Source organism: Argiope bruennichi, chromosome 4 (genome assembly GCF_947563725.1).
Source record: "Argiope bruennichi chromosome 4, qqArgBrue1.1, whole genome shotgun sequence".
Taxonomy (NCBI): Eukaryota; Metazoa; Arthropoda; class Arachnida; order Araneae; family Araneidae; genus Argiope; species Argiope bruennichi.
The window spans coordinates 1,951,856-1,972,427 of NC_079154.1; the positions used below are offsets into that span (position 1 = coordinate 1,951,856).

The 20,572-nt window shown below is 31.8% G+C and overlaps 1 protein-coding gene across 2 annotated transcripts in view; it reads right to left on the reverse strand.

Annotated features, from left to right (window-relative positions):
- LOC129965863 (uncharacterized) overlaps positions 1-20,161 on the reverse strand; it is a 69,481-nt gene extending 49,320 nt beyond the window's left edge. The window contains exons 1-4 of one of the 2 annotated variants that reach the window (XM_056080102.1): positions 19,739-20,161; positions 3,675-3,835; positions 1,404-1,509; positions 1,232-1,316 (exon numbers count right to left, since the gene is read on the reverse strand). In XM_056080102.1, coding sequence (XP_055936077.1) covers positions 1,232-1,316; positions 1,404-1,509; positions 3,675-3,806 — 323 coding nt within the window. In that variant the 5' untranslated portion in view covers positions 3,807-3,835; positions 19,739-20,161. Of the gene's footprint in view, positions 1-1,231; positions 1,317-1,403; positions 1,510-3,674; positions 3,836-5,056; positions 5,217-19,738 lie in introns of those variants that run through there. The other variant, XM_056080104.1, reaches the window with a different exon arrangement.
- Positions 20,162-20,572: the final 411 nt, after the last annotated feature.

Consider the following 20,572-nt stretch of genomic DNA (forward strand, 5'->3'; position numbering starts at 1 on the left):
AAATGTTGCTCACTTATTATTTAAATCAGGAGGAAGAATTCTGTGAACTTTCAGAAATTAATTAGATATTTAATTCATCAGAAATGAACCGAAATGTCGCCAAAGCAACTTCGGGCCAAGTTATCTTAGAAGAAATGGTTTTAATTCGTCCAAAAATTTTTCATTTTAATATTTTAATTATATCATTTTTCTTTCTTGAAATTTTTTATAGTTTTAAAAATTTAAATTCATTAAATTTTATGTTTCTAAAATACTCTACAATTATTTTTTAAATTTCTGCTTTACATTAATACAGTTTTTTTTTTCAGAATAGTGATTTAATATTGCTTAAAAACATAAAGTTCATCGCTCAAACGGAAACAAGAAAAGTAAAGCTCTTGCGAATGAATGAAGCAGAGTTTCGACGATAGCAGCGCCGTCAAGTGGTGAGAAATTATACAACATTTTGCTACTTTTTCCACATAAATTGCGACGAACTATTTTCCACAATATGTTTACACCATCTTAAATTTTACCTTTCCAGTTATACCAATTTATTTTTGTGCAATTTTTCTTTCATTTATAGTCAATTCTTTAGAAAATTTAACACGGATAATTTTTAAATCAGACAATTTATGCATATTTTTTTACTGGGCAACTATAAAACTTTGAAATGTTATACTACTATTCTTTTTTTAAAAAATTGTTTTACTTCTAATTTATAGATTAAAATGTATAGATACGTTTTGTTTTGGAAAGGGTTTTGTATATTATAATATTTTATACAAAAATAGTTTTTTGATTAAAAATATCATATCTGAAAGGATATTAATTCCAAACGAGGATGGGTGCCTTAACGAGTCCTCAGTAACAGGTGTGGTATATTTCATGCGAGAACAAATTTCCTTTCTTACTTTCTAGAATCTTTTACGGAAAATATTATTTGATTTAACTACTTTTTACCAATATAATTAATTAAACTTATGTGACAACTTTTTCTTTCACTATCATCAGTAAAACTTTAGACCTTTAAAATAGCCAAAATTATTTGAAATGTTTTTTAAATATTTTAAAATAATTTGTAGACCTCCAATGTTTTTTTAAAAAAAAAACAATTATGTTGAAGTAAAATATTCTGAAAAAAGGAAATTAAATTACAATCCATTTTTTTTCATAGTAAAATGCATCGGCATTATAATTCAACCTGTTTTAAAAAGTCTAAAAGAAAAGTCACATAATGAACGCTACTTACTTCTCGTTATTTTCACTTATCTGAAGATTATCAATTTCTACTCTGTATTTTAAGGCTTCAGATCCATACTTTCCCCCACTGTCATCTGAAAATAAAAAAAGACGATTATTTCTTGAAACGGGTGGAAATGATCGAAATCAGAATCGTGAGTCATACTCTCTGTTCCAATCACCTCCTAAACAGTGAAGTGTGACATCGGCACTTAGAACGATCTGCCCTCCCATCATTCCCCAGAGGTCCGTGGTGCTGGAGTAGAGAAAGTGCTGCGGCTCTCTCACCTGCAATGAAAAGAGTCGAGGTGTCAGATTTGGAAGCATTGATGCATCGAGTGGGAAAAAAAAAAAAAAAGAGATGATTAAACTTGCAGCTATCAAACAGAAGACAGATCATTTTCACAAAATATTTGGGAGACCGGCAAAATTTAGAATTTTGCAGGAATTGCTAATAGCTTTGTGATTTATTTAGATTGAGGTCTGCCATAGATTTGAGCTCTGATCGGCGAAACTAGACTTTTGTTATAATAAAATATCGCTCTGATGCATGCAGTTATAAAATATTTATTTAATAATAATTGAGTATGTTACCTCGGGATGATTTTTTTTTTCAAATCATAAGTTTTCGGCTATTATCAACCTATTGTTACATAGATATTTACATCTGTAAGAGCAATGCAGGAAAACGGGCTCTAACAATTTCAAAGAATTTAATAAACAACCCATTATACAATGCATTACACTTACCATGACACAACAGCAATTCCACATTTAGCCAATACTTACATTTACAGCTTAACATAATTAATTCTCGAGGTTGATAGGTTTACATACTCATAGTCTTGCAGCTCGCATCGTACAGCCGTACTTTGGATTGGCAAAGAGGTCGGCGCACTTGCATCATTAGAGAATGATACAGTTCGAGGGGGTTGGGTATCAGAACCTGTTAACATTGGTATTATCAGAGATTAATACACGTGTTATTTCACCATTATTTTATGTATAAACATCACGGAACAATAAAATGACAGCCACTTTAATGAATCACTTGCATTAAAGGTATTTACAGATGATTTTAAAACATGTCATGTAACTTGTCATGAGTTTTATCTTGCAATAAAACGAAGGAAGGTCAAGATGAACCGAAACAATTTTGAAAAGACGATGGAAATCTCGAATACATAGAGATGAGAGATTTACGCAATATTATGAAAGGGATGGCAAGGAAGTAAGCTATGCTGAAAGATATAGGCTAACAATAATAGAGCATTTTGATCTATTTTTAAAAAAATAAATATTTTTCAACAAAAGAAGGGCATTTATTTATCATTATTAACAGGTTTTGAATGACAACCCAACGCAATCTCAATGATTGGATGAAAGTATGAAAATAGTCCATATAGAGAAGAAATATTGAATCAGATGGAAATGAAATGAATGGATTAAATTTACTACTAACTAGATTTCCAACGATGAAGATTTTGTAAATGCAGAAGTATTCAAATTGATAACCTTTGAATATAAAAAAATGTAAAAGATACATTGTAATGATGGATGGAGTGTCTCAATCTCCAGGAACTGCTCTGCAAACGTTATGTCGCGAGCCTTTTACAAACGTACACATTTCAGAATGAATCAGCAACCACGGGTGATGCCGAAGGATATGAAGATTGTCCTTGTAATATTTATACAGTAGTAAATTATCGAAAACGTGGAATATGCAATAAGACGAATATCATTCTGTTACAAGAAGCAGAAATCGAAAGTTTTTTTATGATTCATCACTGATTGTCACACTGACTATTTCATTCAACACTAGAAATATCTATTTCATTTGCTTCCTTTCCATTTACTCTGATATCCTTAGTTTCAAGCGCAAATCTATTTGTACCAGAAAGTTTATTAAAACCAGAAACTCATCCAAAAGCCAGTGATAATGTTATTTTTATTATTGTTGAAGTTTCTTGAATTTGCCGTATTCCCTGTTGTCATTGTGATTTAGCTGTTAAAAAATGGCATATGAAAAAAAAAAGGCATTTCAAATGTTTTAAACATTTATGTAATTTCATTTCTCCATTTTCATTCATCTCTTTGAACACAATCATTTTTTAAAAAAGTACTTTTACCGTGTAAATTTAAATATGCGTAAAGCAATTTTTACTAAGACATGTCAGGGATATAACACACTGGAAAAACTCATAAACCAGTTCCGCAACAGTTGAAAAGAGTGTAAGGAAAAAATATTAAACCTTTTGCAAATTATTTAGTTGATGAGATCTCGTAAAACAAAAGAACGGACCCTGTGTGAAGGAAACACTTTCTACAGAAAAAAAGGAAGCTTTAAAACGCATCCGCCAGCTGTTCAGCGAGGATTTCGACCTTGCTCCTCTTTTCCATGTAGTTCAAGAGCACAAAGGGAGAGAGTCGAAATGAAATATATTTTAACTCACCTGACAATTTATCCTGGTCACCAGGCCTTCATTTTCGTACATCAGTGGGTCAGCCTGCCCGAATGCTGAAATCATCAAAATTGCGAACGCCGCCAAACAGCGTGACATCCCCGTGATTATGGAGGCTCGCATGCTATCGGATGGTCGCTAGTTATTCAGAGCTGTGAAAGAGAATTAAAATTAAGACTGTTTAATAAACTAATATTTTGATTCGCAAATAAAGATTTTACATACAGGCGCTATTTTGAATCTGAGCCCGATGTAGGAGGGGAGGGGAGCTTTATCTATCTCCGTAACATAAATAAAATTTGGAAACATTTGGCATGCTTTGATATTCTGCCTTGAAGAAGTGAATGCAACAAGTCTGAAAAGCTGAGGAATGCTGAAATTTTACAAAACCGGAAGTGTTAGCCCTTGCAGCTCAGCCTCTTAGTTTTGACTCATATTCTAGGCATCATTCTGCCAAACTTTGGGCGTATCGATTGGCATGAAAGCCATTCTCGCAGATCTGATGCACTTCGATGCAGGCTTGGTGACTGTTCTCGTCATCTGGTTGGGTTCCGGATGTCGAAACGAGGCTCTGGTTTTATTCATTGAAATCTCCCTTCACAAGTTTTCATTCTGAATTATGTGCAGGAAAGAACATCCTGAATGTTCAGAGCAATAAATAAAAGTTTGAAAAAGGAACTTTTTAATTAAGAATCAAGTAAAAATGTTTACACAAAAGATTTTTTCATTTAATTTTACTAGAAGACTATTGGAATCTATATCTATTGCTCTTTTATTAGTCAAGTATTTTTGTAATTTAGCACATTTTGAATAATTAGGTTTTGTAAGGAAGAAAATGATTTACCTTTCTCTAAAACACAAATTCTTACAAAGATTTTTTTTTAAACTTTTAAAGCTACTTTTTTTTTAATAAGCTTATTCTTTCGTACTTTAATAAATTCTTATAATGATCATTATTTGGCATATAAAATAATTTTCAAAATTGGAAGTCTTTCTTATATGAATCATAAACTTATAGAAATCGTAGCGCCCATAGAAAAAGATCACAGATTTTAAACTCGTTTTTCACAAGTTCATTCTTCACAATTAGTATTAATTACTCAATCATACTTTATTACCAGATATACTTGTTATTGAAGCTTTGGTTCTATAAATACATTTTCTAATTATCATTTCTTTCATGTGTGCGTCCCATCCTGTCTCTAATAAAGATATTTCTGTTTACAAATTCGTTCGTCGCTTGCAAATATGAAAACATAAATAAAACTTTATTATAAGAACGCGATCTGATTAAACATAGATCAATGAGGGAATTCACTTTTTTAATCAATCTAAAACCAGTGCAATAGAAACATTTAAACAATACCACATACCTTATTTCTGCTGAGGCCAATTAAACTTGTTGCAGCCTACTTATCATAAATTGTCGCTTTCACTTACCAGCGCAAGAAAACCTTTCTGTTGACTTTAACACGAAAACTTCTGCATAAAGTATTCAAAATATTTTTAAAGAACGTCCCACTCTTTACAACTTTCCTCGATTACTTAGCTCATCAATTATTTGACGAAACAACCTCAGTCACCGACCGCGCGTTTAAATCCCCCCGCCAATTGCAGCTCGGTGAATCAATTTTCCTAGATGCGGCGGAACAATGGATTTCTAGAAGACCTTGAGGACCGGGAGACATTGGAGCTCTTCCGGCCTTAATGAATCAAAATTCTTGCGAATTCATCATCGGTCGGCACCACTTGATTCTTTTGTTGCTGATTCAAGAGGTCGCATGCAAACTGAGAGAATGTAAGCAGCTGAATAAAACAAAGATGATGATTGCCTGTTATGTTTATCAGACATAAGGCGGCATGAAACATTCATTCATTCATAATAACTATCGACTACGTCCATCATCCGTCATTATTTGAGTTGAATTTAGTAAAACAAATTTTATCAACATAAAATATCCAAATTATTTAAAACATGTATATATATATATATATATATATATATATATATATATATATATATATATATATATATATATATATATATATATATATATATATATATATATATATATATATATATATATATATATATATATATATATATATATGTGTGTGTGTGTGTGTGTGTGTGTTTTGAGTTAATACGAACCAGAAAATTCTTTGGTTTCATCCAGGTCTGAAATTTATTTTAATATCAGGGCAGCCCAGCTATGAGACTGATAAGTTCCCATTCTGGCTGTTGCGTCTCTCTTTCCTTATGGGTAAAGTAATGGCGCAGGATCGAATTAGTTTCATTCCAAAGAAGGAACGTACATCCTTCAGAGGATTGTACCATGGTTAATCATAGTTATTAAAATTCAGTCACGGTTCCCGCTCAATAGTACTGCTGAAATTTGACTCGTTTGAAACGCTAAGAATGTTAGGAAAGAAGTGAACAAAGAAAAGGGAGAATTTTAAAGGTGCTTCTAGATTAAAAATGTCTCATTATTTAAATTGGTTGAGTTTTAAAACAATGCATGGGAACTGTTTTGGTGCCAACATCATCGTTTTAACTATGAAAAGATAAGACAGACACATTAGTCTTCGTCACATCATGCAAAGGACTTCAGTTTACGACGATAGATTTCAGGTATTCTTTGGGCAGTTGTACGGCGCATCTTTTAACGGATTCTAGCCACGAACGATATTAGATTTTGTCCATAAGCTCCAAATCCCTTTAAAAGGACACTGACTTCCATTTATAACAACGCCTTTTATCATTAAAATACTTCGATAGGCCAATCCTTAAATATATGCAAGTCAAATATTCTTACTTTCTCTCGTACAAAGGATGTAAAGAGAACGTATATTAAGCATCAAAATATTCGGAATTTCGACTCATCTTATAATGTTTTAAATCTTCCAGAGTCCGAAAACATTTTTGGAATTATGTCTGTCTGACTGTCTGTGAATATTAATAACTCAAAAAAGTTTGATCTAGGTGTATGATATTTGGTATATAATCTTTAAAACACATTAGAAATTTTCTGCCAAAATTTAAACGAAATCCAGCTACAGTCTCTCTGAAATCCTGAGAAAAAGTGTAGACAATATCTAGAAAACGTAGATACTTAGACAAATAAAATTTAAACACACAGATATAACAGCTAAAATGTAAATTTATATCAAATTCTTAACCATATACTTCAAGATTTGACCCATTATCGGTCTGTACTTTCGTTTTCTTTGCGATAATTCAAAAACGTAGCAACTTGAATACATAAATTTCGATATACAATTTTAACATCTAAAAAGTAGGTCCTCGTCAAATTCTGTACGAAATCGGCAAAACTGTTGACCGCCTGTCGGTTTATACTGTCGCATGCATATAAGCATTACAGTGCAAAGATGCTACGACAAATAAATGCAATTTATTCTGCGATCATCTTATTAACACTTCAGTTCTGGGTCAAATTTTGGTTTCGGTCTGTTGAAAGAAATGCGATCCAAATGCATTTCCGATTTTCGTTACTATACTACGACACACAAGATTCTTGTGTAGGGACTCTCAAAATAAAAATATGAGCACTTCAAGATGTTGTGCAAGGTTATTTTAGTTTAGTTATACTTACGTCTCATTTTAAAGCAACACTAGGGCTATTTCTGGGACGGACCTCGTCCTTTTGAACTACGGTCAGATGACGAGGACGACATTTGAGCTACAATTTTATCAAATGCCTTTTTTTAAAGAATATACGAGAAAGTTTCGGAGAGGCTACTCCTACTGATTTTATTTTAAGGATTATTTTTGCGCTATTGTATCACTCTCTTTCCAATCTACAAAGTATGCAAGCAATTTACTGGCAAAATGTTAAGGCCTTTAATCGTGTTAGTTTCCCCAAATCCATTTTTCATGCGTTAACCATCTGAAGTGTTCTCCTTTCATGCGTTATATATTTCCGCAGTAGGATGCACTTTGTGCTCAACTTAGAAAGAATCGTGTGTGCTTTTTAGGTCATTTTCCTTCGACTGATTTCGCTGAGGATTTAATACAAGCACACAGCTTCAATGATAAAATGACATGCCACAATACATTTATGTAGTGAGTTGCATTTTAGAATTACCAAGTACCTGTCCATGGACTGACATACATATAACTGACTTGCCCACGGTGAATATGATTCTAAATAAATCAACCATTTCAGCACCAAGACCTTATTACCAAATTTCCTCAGCACACAAACGTGAATCCAATGTTTATTTTCTGAACTCAGAGAGAAGACTCTGTGAAATTGAGTGGTCGAATGATCTGAGTACTTTCTTTTCGTATACGAGAAAATGGAAGTAAAAAAACAAACACTTCATCTGCGTGATGTACATGTAAATGGAACCTCACTCTTCTTATTCGATGGAACGCCACTAAAAGGAAACCTTTGATTTTTGTGAAAAGTGGCTTTGAATGAAACATCGGGAAAAAGTGAAGTCGAGCACGCCGATATCAATCGCAGCAGAATGCTGCGTCATGCAAGGAAATGCGAGCACAATGAAACTTCCTGCTCCTTTGAATGAACACTCCATTCAATGTCAGCGGGTATTTTCGCCCATAGTACTGGAATTTCATGTACAGATGCACAACTAGTGTCGTAAAATGCTAAAATTATATGTCAAATTCAAAATTATATGCTTCAGAAAAATGAAGCCACAAAAACAGTTGCAGAGAAAAATGAAGTAAAGGAGAACGCATCTTCTGATTCTATCAAAACTTGGCGGCATTTTGCTACATTCACTGCTCACTTGCCGTGGAGCAAAAGAGAGACTCCAATATGAAAGCACCTTTTCGAAATACTATTTCTTGAGAAAAAGAAATTCAAAAAAGAGACTTGGATTTCACTTTCATGAAGTATGGAACTGAAAACAAGGAGAGGCGACTCAATTTTATTAATTTTTCGCTTTCCTTTTTATTTTTTCTTTTTTTTTTTGCACTAAAAATTAAAGTTTATGGGCAAAATTAGACAGGTATTTTAATAAATGTTATGCTTTAAACTAAAGTTAATTATTTAAAATTAATTTTAATTTAAAATAATAAAAAAGTAAAATTAATTCATTATACATTCAAATAATTAAGAAGTATTTGAATAAATGTCTTGTCTTTATGAGTGAATCTAATGGTAAATTATGTTAAAAAAAATGAAAGCGAGCGTAAAGCATTCATGGGGGAATATTTCGTACGTCGAATCGGAAAGTTTTAATTTTAACTTTTAAACAGCGCAGCTTGCATGCACCGTTTATACTATTTAGACTCGAACAATTCGGCACTTATTTCATAAGAAAATCTAACTATTACAGTTTTGACTTAGAGTACATAGATTTTTAATGAATTCATTTTTGCATCAGATAAAAAAATTTAAAAAAAACCTTTTTTCAGTGCATTTTTTTATATATTTCTTAGTTGTTTTTTTTTTCCTTATTAAAAATTTAATACAATTGCTGTTAATCAATGAATATATTGTTTAATGCAGACTTAAATGAATATAAAGAGATTGAAACTATTTTCGCATTTTATAATATAAGAAAAAAATTTATGATATAAAAAATAAAAATAAGCCGAAATGAATGTTATTTGCCAATAGTATTAAAAAATATTTGGAAAGAAACTCTTATTCATTTATATTGATTGGCTGGCCTATTGTCTAGAAATGCGGCATGTGTAGTCCCTTCGAAACTTTCTGCTGGGCAGATCAAATTTAAGCTAACTTCTGGATTGAGTTATCAAATCTCACACTCTTTCTATTTCTATCCCATTTGCCATGTCATTACTTCTTGAGTAATAAATGATTATTAAGAAGAGTTTTTTCAATTTTAATTAGATTTTCAGTTAAAATGTATTTAAAATTTTAATTGAAAACGAAATTAAAATTTCAAATGAATTAAAATTAAAATAAATAATTGAAATGATTGAATATTCCTATAGTATTGATTCTTCTTCTGTCATATCGGAATACATAATAGAACAAAAATCATTTCTATAATGATTTAAAATTTAAAAACAAATTCACAGATATCCTTTTTTAATTTTGTTTTTAGTCAAGAAAACTCATGATATTAAACTCATGATATAGAAAATATTTTATCCATTGAAATGATTATACTTCAAAATTATCTTTCTCAGTTCATAGTGAACGCCAGAAAATATTTCTGAAATTTAATATTCAGAAAATATTTCGCCAGAAAATAATTCTTTTTGGTTCTCTGACTCTGATGTATTTATAGGAATTGCCGTGATGAAGAATAAGACTTATTTATTCTGCCGAATCTATCTTTAGATGTACTTTGAGGTTTGTAAACGGCCATACCGTTACATTTTTAAAACATTATAGTTAATATTTTTTTAAACCTTACCTTTCTTTCAATCTGCCCGCATTTTAATCAGGTACTCTCTTGCTACGAATCGTAACTTCTCCAATCAATATGACTATCGAGAGAGCCTGAAAATTTCTTAGCTCCTTTTTCTTTCAGATTCTTCAACATTTAAAAGTAAGAAGGGTCGAAAAATAAGTCGTTTTGAGTTTTAAAAAAATCTTTGTAAATTTTACACTGATCACAAACCATTTAAATTACTTTCTGCTTTCAATGAATCTTTCATTTTCGTTATTTTTCTATAATTTTGGATTCTAAAAATTTTTTTTTAAATAAGAATGAGAGAAATTGTGACTCTAAAGAAATTCACGGAGGAGCGACTGCAGGATCAATAAAGCAGAATTTCATTTTAAATCCATGATTATCGTTTTGCGAAAGAAATCATTGTCGAGGCTATGGAAGAATGTAATTACAAAAAAAAAAAAAAAAAAAAAAAAAAAAAAAAAAACTATTTTTTGGAAGAATGCCTCAAGTATTGTTCATAGAAATCATTAAAGCGAAAAAGGCATTTAGCTTTTGATAATAGATAAAAATATTGCGAGCAAAATAAAAATGAATTACTAATTAAAATGATACACCAAAAAAAGGTCTGGAGTATCAGAATGGCTCAATGCTTGGAGGCCAGTTGCTCCGAGTACTAGCGCTAGTTCGAGTGTTGCATTTTTTTACATCTTGTTATTAAGTAGAATGCATCCACTTGTAAAAAGATTCCGACACATAAAACTAATACTTTTATTCTACTTATATTATTTATTTGAAAAAAATGATGGGCACGAAAAGCAAAAATAGCAAAAGGAACCTGTTTCATAATAAAGAATATCAAAATGTATACACAAAAAGAGGGAGATTTTACGAAAATATATTCTTCAATTTCTATTTGCTGCATTCCCAGTACCAATATTGCTTTCTTGCTGCTCTTTCCTTTGAATAGTGCACTCACTGATCAAGAGATATATTTTCAGTGACCACTTTCATTTGTTTATATACATTAAAAATAAAGAACATGAATACTGCCATATCTTGCCAAAATGAAAGATTCTAAGACTGTAACATTTTTTTACTTGGAAACACGCAGAGTGTCTTCCCCGATTCAAAATAAGAAAGTATTTCCTGACGCTTAAATACGACAGAAAGCTGTGGCCAGAGTTGCGCGAAGATGATCGGTTCTTTCGAAGAAAATTTTTCCGACCGTCAGGAATGAACTATTACTTGACTCGGCGGCGGATGTCTAATTATTCCGCTGAACTGAGATGGGACTAAGGCACAGATAGGTTGATTAAAAAAATATATTTTGTATGTTGAGTTATATATTCAATTTGAAAAAAAAAACACAAACAAATTATATGAATTATGAAATATTAAGCTCATTAAATATTTTGTGAAATATAATGGGTCAGATTCCTAACTATTTCTTTACATCCATTTTGTTATAACAGTATTTATAAGCAATGGGGGTCTGCTTTTATAATATTATGGATGCCGCGCAGTCAGAGGCCTTGTTAATAAATCAATAAATAATTATTTATATATTTTCGCTAAAGGAAATTATTAACATAGTGATTAAGTTAAAAATACGCTGAAATGTGAAGCTATGTTTAAGGTCGGTTTATAACACTGATCCTTATGCACTCTTCCTAAGATCGTAAAATGCCTGCATTTGTACTGCAGGCACTTCATTGCAAATGATCGCCTGCTTCAAATCGTTACAAATTTAATCCGAAATGAGGCAAATGCAGTCAACTTGTTTATAAAATATTTCCTGTTCCGCATAAGAAAGATTTAAACTGTTTTTCATCAGTTGACATATTATTTATGACAAATTGTTGGATTTTTATAAAGAGTTGAAAAAAAGCTTGAAAAACTGTGTGTGTGTATCCTGACAAAGCATCAGATTTCACGCATGCATCCTTGAAGTAGCAAATAAAAATCAAAGCAAGATTTTCTAAAGTGATATGAGTCATTGCAAACAGATGCTGACTTCAAATTCCCGATAAGAAAGCAAAGAAATTTTCCATTCCGTAATTATTAAAAAATAATATTGAAAATGTCAGATGCTCTGCCTGGTGCGAACTATAAACCGAACATTTATGAAACATATTATGAAAAACAACTTATGAAGGAAAAGAATTTCCAAAGCAAAAAGGCGCATTTATTTCGTCAACAAATATTCTCTAATAATTAATCAGGTAATAAAAAATTAATTAAATAGGACTACTTCCATGCAAATGCATAAAGGAGATGCAAATAGGATTTTAAAAAAAAAATCAAGCTATAGCTTTGATACGAATACAAATAGAATGTCATTTCATAAGAAAGAAAAATGTATTTTCCCCTCCACTTATTAATTTTATGCATTCATAGGCCGTTAGTGACTCGATTATTATTGCGGGTCTTTATAAATGTTTGGAGGGTATCTCATCCGTTTACTGAGCCGGTGCAATAAACGGATGAAATACCCTACACAATGCACCTGGAAAGTAATAGCCATTTTTACAATCGTCACCACATACATAATCCACAAATGACGAATTTTATGATGCCAAGCTCTCTCTCTCTCTCTCAAAAAAAAAAAAACTAATTTTTAAAACTAATGCTGGATATTGGCGATGCTCTGCTCAAAAAGCGCACCTATCATGATTCTGAATAATGAACGCTCTCAACGGATATCGAATTCTTAAAATGTTACATAAAAGTGTGACTCATGTTTTCGTTAAATCTTTCTCTTTTATGATTAGCGTCAAGTTGCTGAACTCATGCAAATCGATATAATTGTTTATATTTTTCTTATTTAATCTAAATAAAGGGCAGAGACAGACTCGTCATTCTGTCATTTGCTGCCACGAGATTGAATTTCGAGCCTTCATTATCAAAAATAGACATGACACAATGCGTACGACCTTCTGTTTGCGCGTTGCCATCTGAACTGTTGAAAGGTTGCTTTCTGCGTCTTCTTTTTTTTCCGCAGAATTTTCCTCCTTGCGAACAATCGGATTCATGAAATTTTCCAGATCCCTTTTTTCTTCGTTTTTGTACTTAGAGTGTGCCGTACGGGCAAAAGGATGCAAAAAACAATACAGGTTTTTTTAGTTGGATATTCTGAGCTTTAATCCTTAACTGGAGAGGTACACGTTTTGAACAATTCAAAGAAGTGTGGTATGCGTTTGTTAAAAAAAGCTTATATAACTTTCTGATAAAAATACAATTATAGGATTCTACCTATACATTGTGTAGAGTTTTTTTTCATAATGAATTTTTTTTTAATTTTATAAAATATATTAAGACAAAAAAAATTATTTTGTTACATATATTATTTACATTAAATATATATTGTAACTAAAATTAATCTAGAAAAATAATTTTTTTCTTTGTTTTTCTCAATATATTTTTTTCCCATTGTGGTATAAACATATGGCGAAGATAGCAGAATGTAAAAAATAACCTTTATATAAAATTTGTTTTAAAAAAAATGAGATAAGATAAAACTATCTTATTTTTACACATACTTATTTCGCATTCGCCCTCATCATTTTATTATACTTATATGTAGAACTATTTCTGCTTACGTTTTGAACTCGATAGATGCATAAACATGCAATTCTCCTTTTTCTTCTTTAGCCGATACAAATGAGATGTTTTCGCATTTGCTTTTTATGGTGGGGGATTATCAAATTCTTCTGGATCCACCCTCCCCCCCTCATCACTTCCCTAAATTCGCTTGAGCGCCATGAGCAGTTTATGTAGGATTTTTCAAATTTTAACTTTTTTTTTCGTATTTTAAGAATGGTTAATTCTCTTGAGAAGGATTTAAAAAAATTATTTCTATTCATAGTTGGATCTACAGATAACTTTAATTAAAATTTTCAGTACGTAGTATAACAGTAGATTATAAAAAAAAAATAATTATAGGCCATCACTTTTTTCCATGAGATTCTTGAATATATGGAATTTGATTCATTGGACAACAATTTAAAACAATTTTTTCCATTATAATATTTTTATACGAAGATGGTTTTTACTTTTTTATTGATTTTCACTATCTTCAAATACGGTTCATCCAAAAATAATCGAAATTTTATATTTTAAAAACCTTGTTTAAGTATCTCCATTACTAAAATCCCTTTCTACTTCATTTAGAAGTTTTGCATCTTAAAGGTACCAAAAAGTGTGAATGATAACCCGAGACTAAGTCTTAGTGTCGGTCCCTAAGACTTGAACCACCAGAAAGGAGGTAGACAGCGCGAAACAAATATTTGGAATATAAAAATTCAAGAAAATGTGCCTGCGAAAGGTACGAAATAAGATGCTACAGACCAAATCTATTCAGTTGAACCAAAAATAGACTAGGGTTATTGGGAAAACCCTTCTCAGTGATCTGTCAGAACCCCGATTCAGGACTAATCGGAAATATCGAAGGGTATGGGAAGTGGAAAAAAAACAACATATGAACATGGTTAATAAAGTGAGCAGGTCTGGCTTGCCGCTACGATATTCAAAGCTTGATTTAACAGAAATCAAAAATATTCAACGATTATAAGCTGTCATAATGCATTAAAATAGTTCATCATATCCTTTGTACAGAGCAAAAGCTGGGCAGAAAATTTTTTAAGAGTCTAACGATTTGAGCAGGGACGAATTTATGTTATAAGCCATACAAGTTATGTTTGAGGGAATCCCTCTTTCACGATCGCCGCCCCCTTCAAACAAATAATTACCCGAGAGAGTAATTAATTCTGTTCTATGAAACACATACACACACACACATATCTAATATATAAAAATGAAATTTTGTCGTCCTAAAATCAAAAATTGTTAGTGCAATCGCAAATTATTTTTTTCTCATTAATGAATAATCATCTACACAGGACATTGTCATTCAATGGGCACAATGTTTTGTTTGCTGCAAACCGCACATATTATTCAGAGTTTATCTCGTACATACAAAAAAGAATTTTTATGATCGATGCCAATCAAATTAAATTGTATGTAATGGAAATTTTCCAGTGCAGACAGTCATTTTTCTATTTATTCAATGAATCAGCAAACAATATTTCGGTTATACAAGCGCATATCGGGTTGATTGCTACGACAAAAAATATGCCCCCAAACGTTCGTCACTTGATAGAAACACCGCAGAAATAAGCCAATTCGTGCTTCTCAAACAAACGTGAAATGACAAGCGAGCAATAAAGCAGATCGTTTACGAATTGCAAATTCACGTGCTTCAGAATCTCAAAATCAACATGCGGGAAGAATCGAAAGACAACGTTTATGTGCTACCTGATCACGCGCATCAAAATCAAAAAAACCAATCTGCGGCAAGAAGCGATGCAACTATTTTTAACGGAAAGTCAAATGGAGAAGATGTGTTCATTCCCCGCATTCCCATTATTCCCACCGACATGCATTTTGATTTTAAACTACTGGAGTTGCCCCTTCGACTTGCATTCTCGATGACCATTAACAAAATGTAAGGTCAATCACTTCAATTGTGCGGATTGATAGAAATTCGGACTAAAATTCGGATGCTGGATGCTTGCGAGCCGGAAAGCCAAGAAATTTATTTGTTTTGCTGAAGACAGAAAAACAAACATATTGTCTACCCTAAAGCACTTCGATATTAAAGTTAAAACAATGAAATAAATATTATTTGTATTTCTCCTTTATGTATCATTCCATTTCATTAAATGCATTCATTGCCGACAAGAAAATAAATAGCATTCTTTCTATCATTCCTAATGAAACAAGACAGCTATTTCAACCTCGAACGATATTTCCAAAATTATTTCTTCTGCGGCAGCAATGCGTCGGGTACCAGCTAGTATATATACATATATATATGTGAAAATGAGAGAGCAGTGCAGGCATTTTATTGACGTGAGGAAGGGGGTGGAAGAACACTAAAAGCATGGATTGCCCCTCGTAAAGTTTGGTCTCTTTAGTCTCGAAAAACATCTTTCTGCATAAAAGCAGTATTTGATAAATAAACGGTGGATACATTTTATTGTTCCTTTTTTTTTCTCGCTTTAATCATCGTATGCTTTGATTGAAATAATGACGCACATTTTTTTTGGTGAAAATTAAACCAAGCTTTTTATTACTTCGATAGTGCAAGCAAGCAGGTTTGAGTTTTCAGTGGAAATGAAGGGTCGTGCTTGGATAGAACTACACAGGTTTTTCTCGGTTATGAAAGCTAAATTTAGGATTCAAATCCGTTCAAGAATAATTAAATCGTTAGTTCTATTGAATACGTTTCAGAGCTTCCAATTTTTTTTTTTTTTCATTTTTAAACTTTTTAGTTTGGAAGAAAATTTTTCTTTTACAGTTTCTTTTCTTTTTTATTCCTAAACATATGAAGAAGAGGGCACGCGACATAAGCACTGGTTATCAAAGTATGCATTGGGCGCGCTGTGAAGTCTAGATTTCCTTACAAATCTCGAGATATTATATATTTTTTATAATTTTATTTATTTTTATAAGTTCTACGGATTTCGACATTTTTTGTTGAATATTTATAACACATTATTATCTCGATTTTAAAATGTTCCTCCAAACCGACCGCATCGATTGCATGGCTTAAAGTTTCATTTAATGCCATCTGCTGTAGAAGAGGACAACCCATCTTGGGTCAATTCATTAAGTGAACATTTTGCAGCTTGGAATGAACTGCGTTTGGTTATCAGTAAAAGGTGAAGAGCCACTCATAAGATCTAAACCGCATTTCAGTTCTTTTTTCTCCATCTTATTTGTGTGAATCCAGATTTCAAACAGCGGCTGTCGTACAAGGCAGATGAGTCATGTTTCATTCCACAATTTGAAAAATAAGCGATCAATACATTGCATGTTATGTAACCGATGATGCCAATGACTAAAATTCAAACATTCAAAATGGCGAATAATAGAATTCACAAATGAACAGTAAATAAAAATAATTTTGTTGAAACTATTTGTATTTAAATATTTGTGAAATTTTTAGAATCAAAATAAACTCTTTGGGTAATTTCTTCAATATTCTGCAGAATCACGTATCATTGAAAAAAAATCACGATTGTTCTTGAGGTCAAGAGATATAATTCTAGAAGCTCTGCCATATAGCCAGAAGTATTAAGATATTTAGTAGATATCTTGGGAAACAAGGTATTTTAAATGACGAATAGCAATAACCGATTGAAATTACAAAGATGGATTGTGGGTTTTTCGAAACCCACAATCCGTCTTTCGAAAACTTTGATATCGCTCATATTGCCCAATTTTTCTTTTCTTTGAAATATGTCAAATAATTGCACTAAATCATAAGTCTTTTGAACATGTTGCTAAGCGAAACTTAATTCTTTGTTTTATTTATTTGACATTATTTTATTTTTAATGAATTTAATTTAATTTAATTTTAAATATCCATAAGTATACTTAAATTTATATATATATATATATATATATATATATATATATATATATATATATATATATATATATATATATATATATATATAAAACTTTTGCTCGAAAAGGTATCGAGTATCATTATTCTATCTTTAGAGAATAATCGTGATAGAAAAAGTTAAAGGAAAGTATTCTGTTTTTCCAGTTTCACATCTGCCTTTGTTCCACTAAACAAGTGCTGTTATTTGATGGGCATATCCTTGAATGATTTCTCGTAATGACCACATTAATGAACACCGGCCGGGATTTAACTCAGTTTCATTACTTACCACTGAAATAAAGTTCATCAAATAACTGCACTAAATTTTTTCATTCATGTGACTAATAGTTCTCATTTATATAAATAAGGTATTGTAATTCAAATAGTCACATTTAAATTACAAAATGTTCGAGTAAGAGAGAGATCAAGCACGGAAAAGATATATTATAAAAATGAACCAAAATTTTCTGAAATTTTAAAAGAAAATTTAAATCGATCTTCCTTTTCGTGATTAATGTTATACATAGTACTGCTCCATGCATTGATTACAAATTTTATCCTTATTTGGTTCACTTATTCAGATTAAAAATAAATGAATGCCAGCGTTTATCAGTGAATCGCATCCACCGGCTGCCACAATAGTCCGGAGTCTCATCTTCATCTCCGGAAGAACTCAGGTGTCGTCCTCGTCATCTAACCGCGGCTCAAAATTTCGAGGTCCGTCCCAAAATAGCCCTAGTGTCGCTTCAAAACGGGACGTTAATATAATTAAACCAAACCAAACCGGATCTCAAGTTCGAAGCTCGATTCAAATTAAGATTTGCCTTTTATATTCGTTTAGAGCAGATTCTGTCAATGGAAGTGAATGTCTTCCATTCGGTCGTTAACATGCGCTGGTAAAAGTGATATAAATGATAATTTCTCACAGAGAATTTAAAATATATACTTTGAGTTTTAACATTATGCCACACTAGTGTACTGTCATGTATTTGCAAGTTTCGTATCATTTGATTAAGAATTTTGTATTTATAATCAAAAAGAGGGGAAAAACATTTGGAATTTTAAAAAATTCTAATTCGTATTAATATTTAAAAAATGCTTGATTATACGCAACTATTGAAACCACTGATAAAAACTCCAAAACATTATCAACTTTTTGGTAAGCGCCCAGATCCTTTTCCTCGTCATCAATTTTTGTTTGATGTCCTAAATGCCCTCGTGATCTAATCTTCATTAAAAAGGGAGAATCCAACCATTTTCTTCATATGTTCAAAGTTCAAGGGAAGTTCGTGCAGTCTTTGTGAATAAATTCGAAACATTTCCAAATTCGTAAATGTCCTGATACTTTTTATCATATAAAAAATCCTACCAACTTTTTATAAAAATCAATTAACAATTGCTGATCAACTATCAGAATCCGATAATTAAAAATATATTACAAAAGAATGAAAGACGGTATTCAAATCAAATTGTTTCTGAACTGAAATTAAGATTGATTTAAGCATTTACTTTGTTCAATATATCTAAAAAAATGCTAACTTTTTTTAAAAAAATTTGATAGCGCAGTAAATAATAATCACGTCATTTCACTGCATATGATTGAGAACTTTATGGGAAGCGTTTAACAAGTGTAAATGACAAAAATAAAATCTCATTTATGAGGAGTAAAGTATGAAGTATTTCCTCCAACAGCACTAAGATTCGATTCAAAATATCTTTGGAATGACTCGAAGTTTCTATTAAGTTGTTACATTAGTTCAAAAATATTTGGGGAGAAAAAGGAGAGAAAAAAAAATGTAAAATCGTGTGAATGGTGTTAGAAATTGCATTCTACCAGAGAATATTGAAATATTTGGACCCAATATTTCGTGGTTACCCCCCCCCCCCCCATTTGGAAGAGAAAAGTTATTTTTACCTCAAAGTATAAGTGGTCAATAATAATTCAGAAACATTTCATAGGTCTTTTATAAGATTTATAAAATATATTTAAACTATTTCTATTATAAATGAGTTTTAAAATATGAATCAAATTATAAACCAGATGATTACAGAAAGCGGTATGAAAATCTATAATTCAAATGAAATTGAACCAAAAGATTCTTCAAACTGGACGTAAGACTAGATTATAGTGTATGAAAGAAAGTTAGTCCAGCTGGTTGCGCGATGACATTTGAGTTCGAAACTGGTTTTTAGAGGAAGAAAGTGTAAAAAAAGAAAAATGTTTAAAATTCATACTCACGGTCATTATCGAAATGGGTCAGCAGTGCTCTCCGAGGGGATCTGAGCTTGCTGTCTGCAGGCCAGGGAAAGTGACAGCTGCGAGCTCTGAAATCAATGAATGTCGGCAGGAAACAACTTTCAAAACCAACCAGTCGGGCGAAACGCCTGAAAATAAAAAACAAACCAACAGCTATTGAAGGGAACGAGCCACACATTACTCAACAGTTGCTCCTCCTTCTCCACCCCTTTCCCTTCTGTTTGGAATATCGTTTGCGTGTTTGTCAAACGATATGCAGAGCTGCAATTACCATGGCATCGCACGGAGGCTTTTTTGTTTGGATTGTATTTCTCACGGGCGCATTAAAAAAATTAATTTCTTTTCGCATTCTAGATAGCCGAGAAATACAAAACCAGGCTTATAAGATTGCTGAATCACTCCTCGGCATCCCTCTTGAATAATAACTCCGTCCATCTGCGGCGCAGAACGCACTTCAAATTGAAAACGTATCGTCTTTTATCTCAGGACTACTTCAGCGAAAATTCATATTTTGCTTCATATCGAATAACTGTCGGCCAGATATCTCGAAGCAACTCGGTGAGAGTCTTGCACCTCCATTTTTCTTTTTTCAGGGTGAGAAAGTAATTTCTTATATTCAGCATCAATAGTGAGCCTCAAATCGTGTAATGCTGCAAAATTGAACATAAAATTTTCCATAATAGTGAGCTTTTTTTGTTTTTTTTTTCATTATATTTTTAGTGACAAAGACACCTAAGTCTGGACTCTTCGTACCTTACTCAATAAATGGTTGAGATTCGTTCTGAATTCGAATTAAATTGCGTTACCCCACTTTAT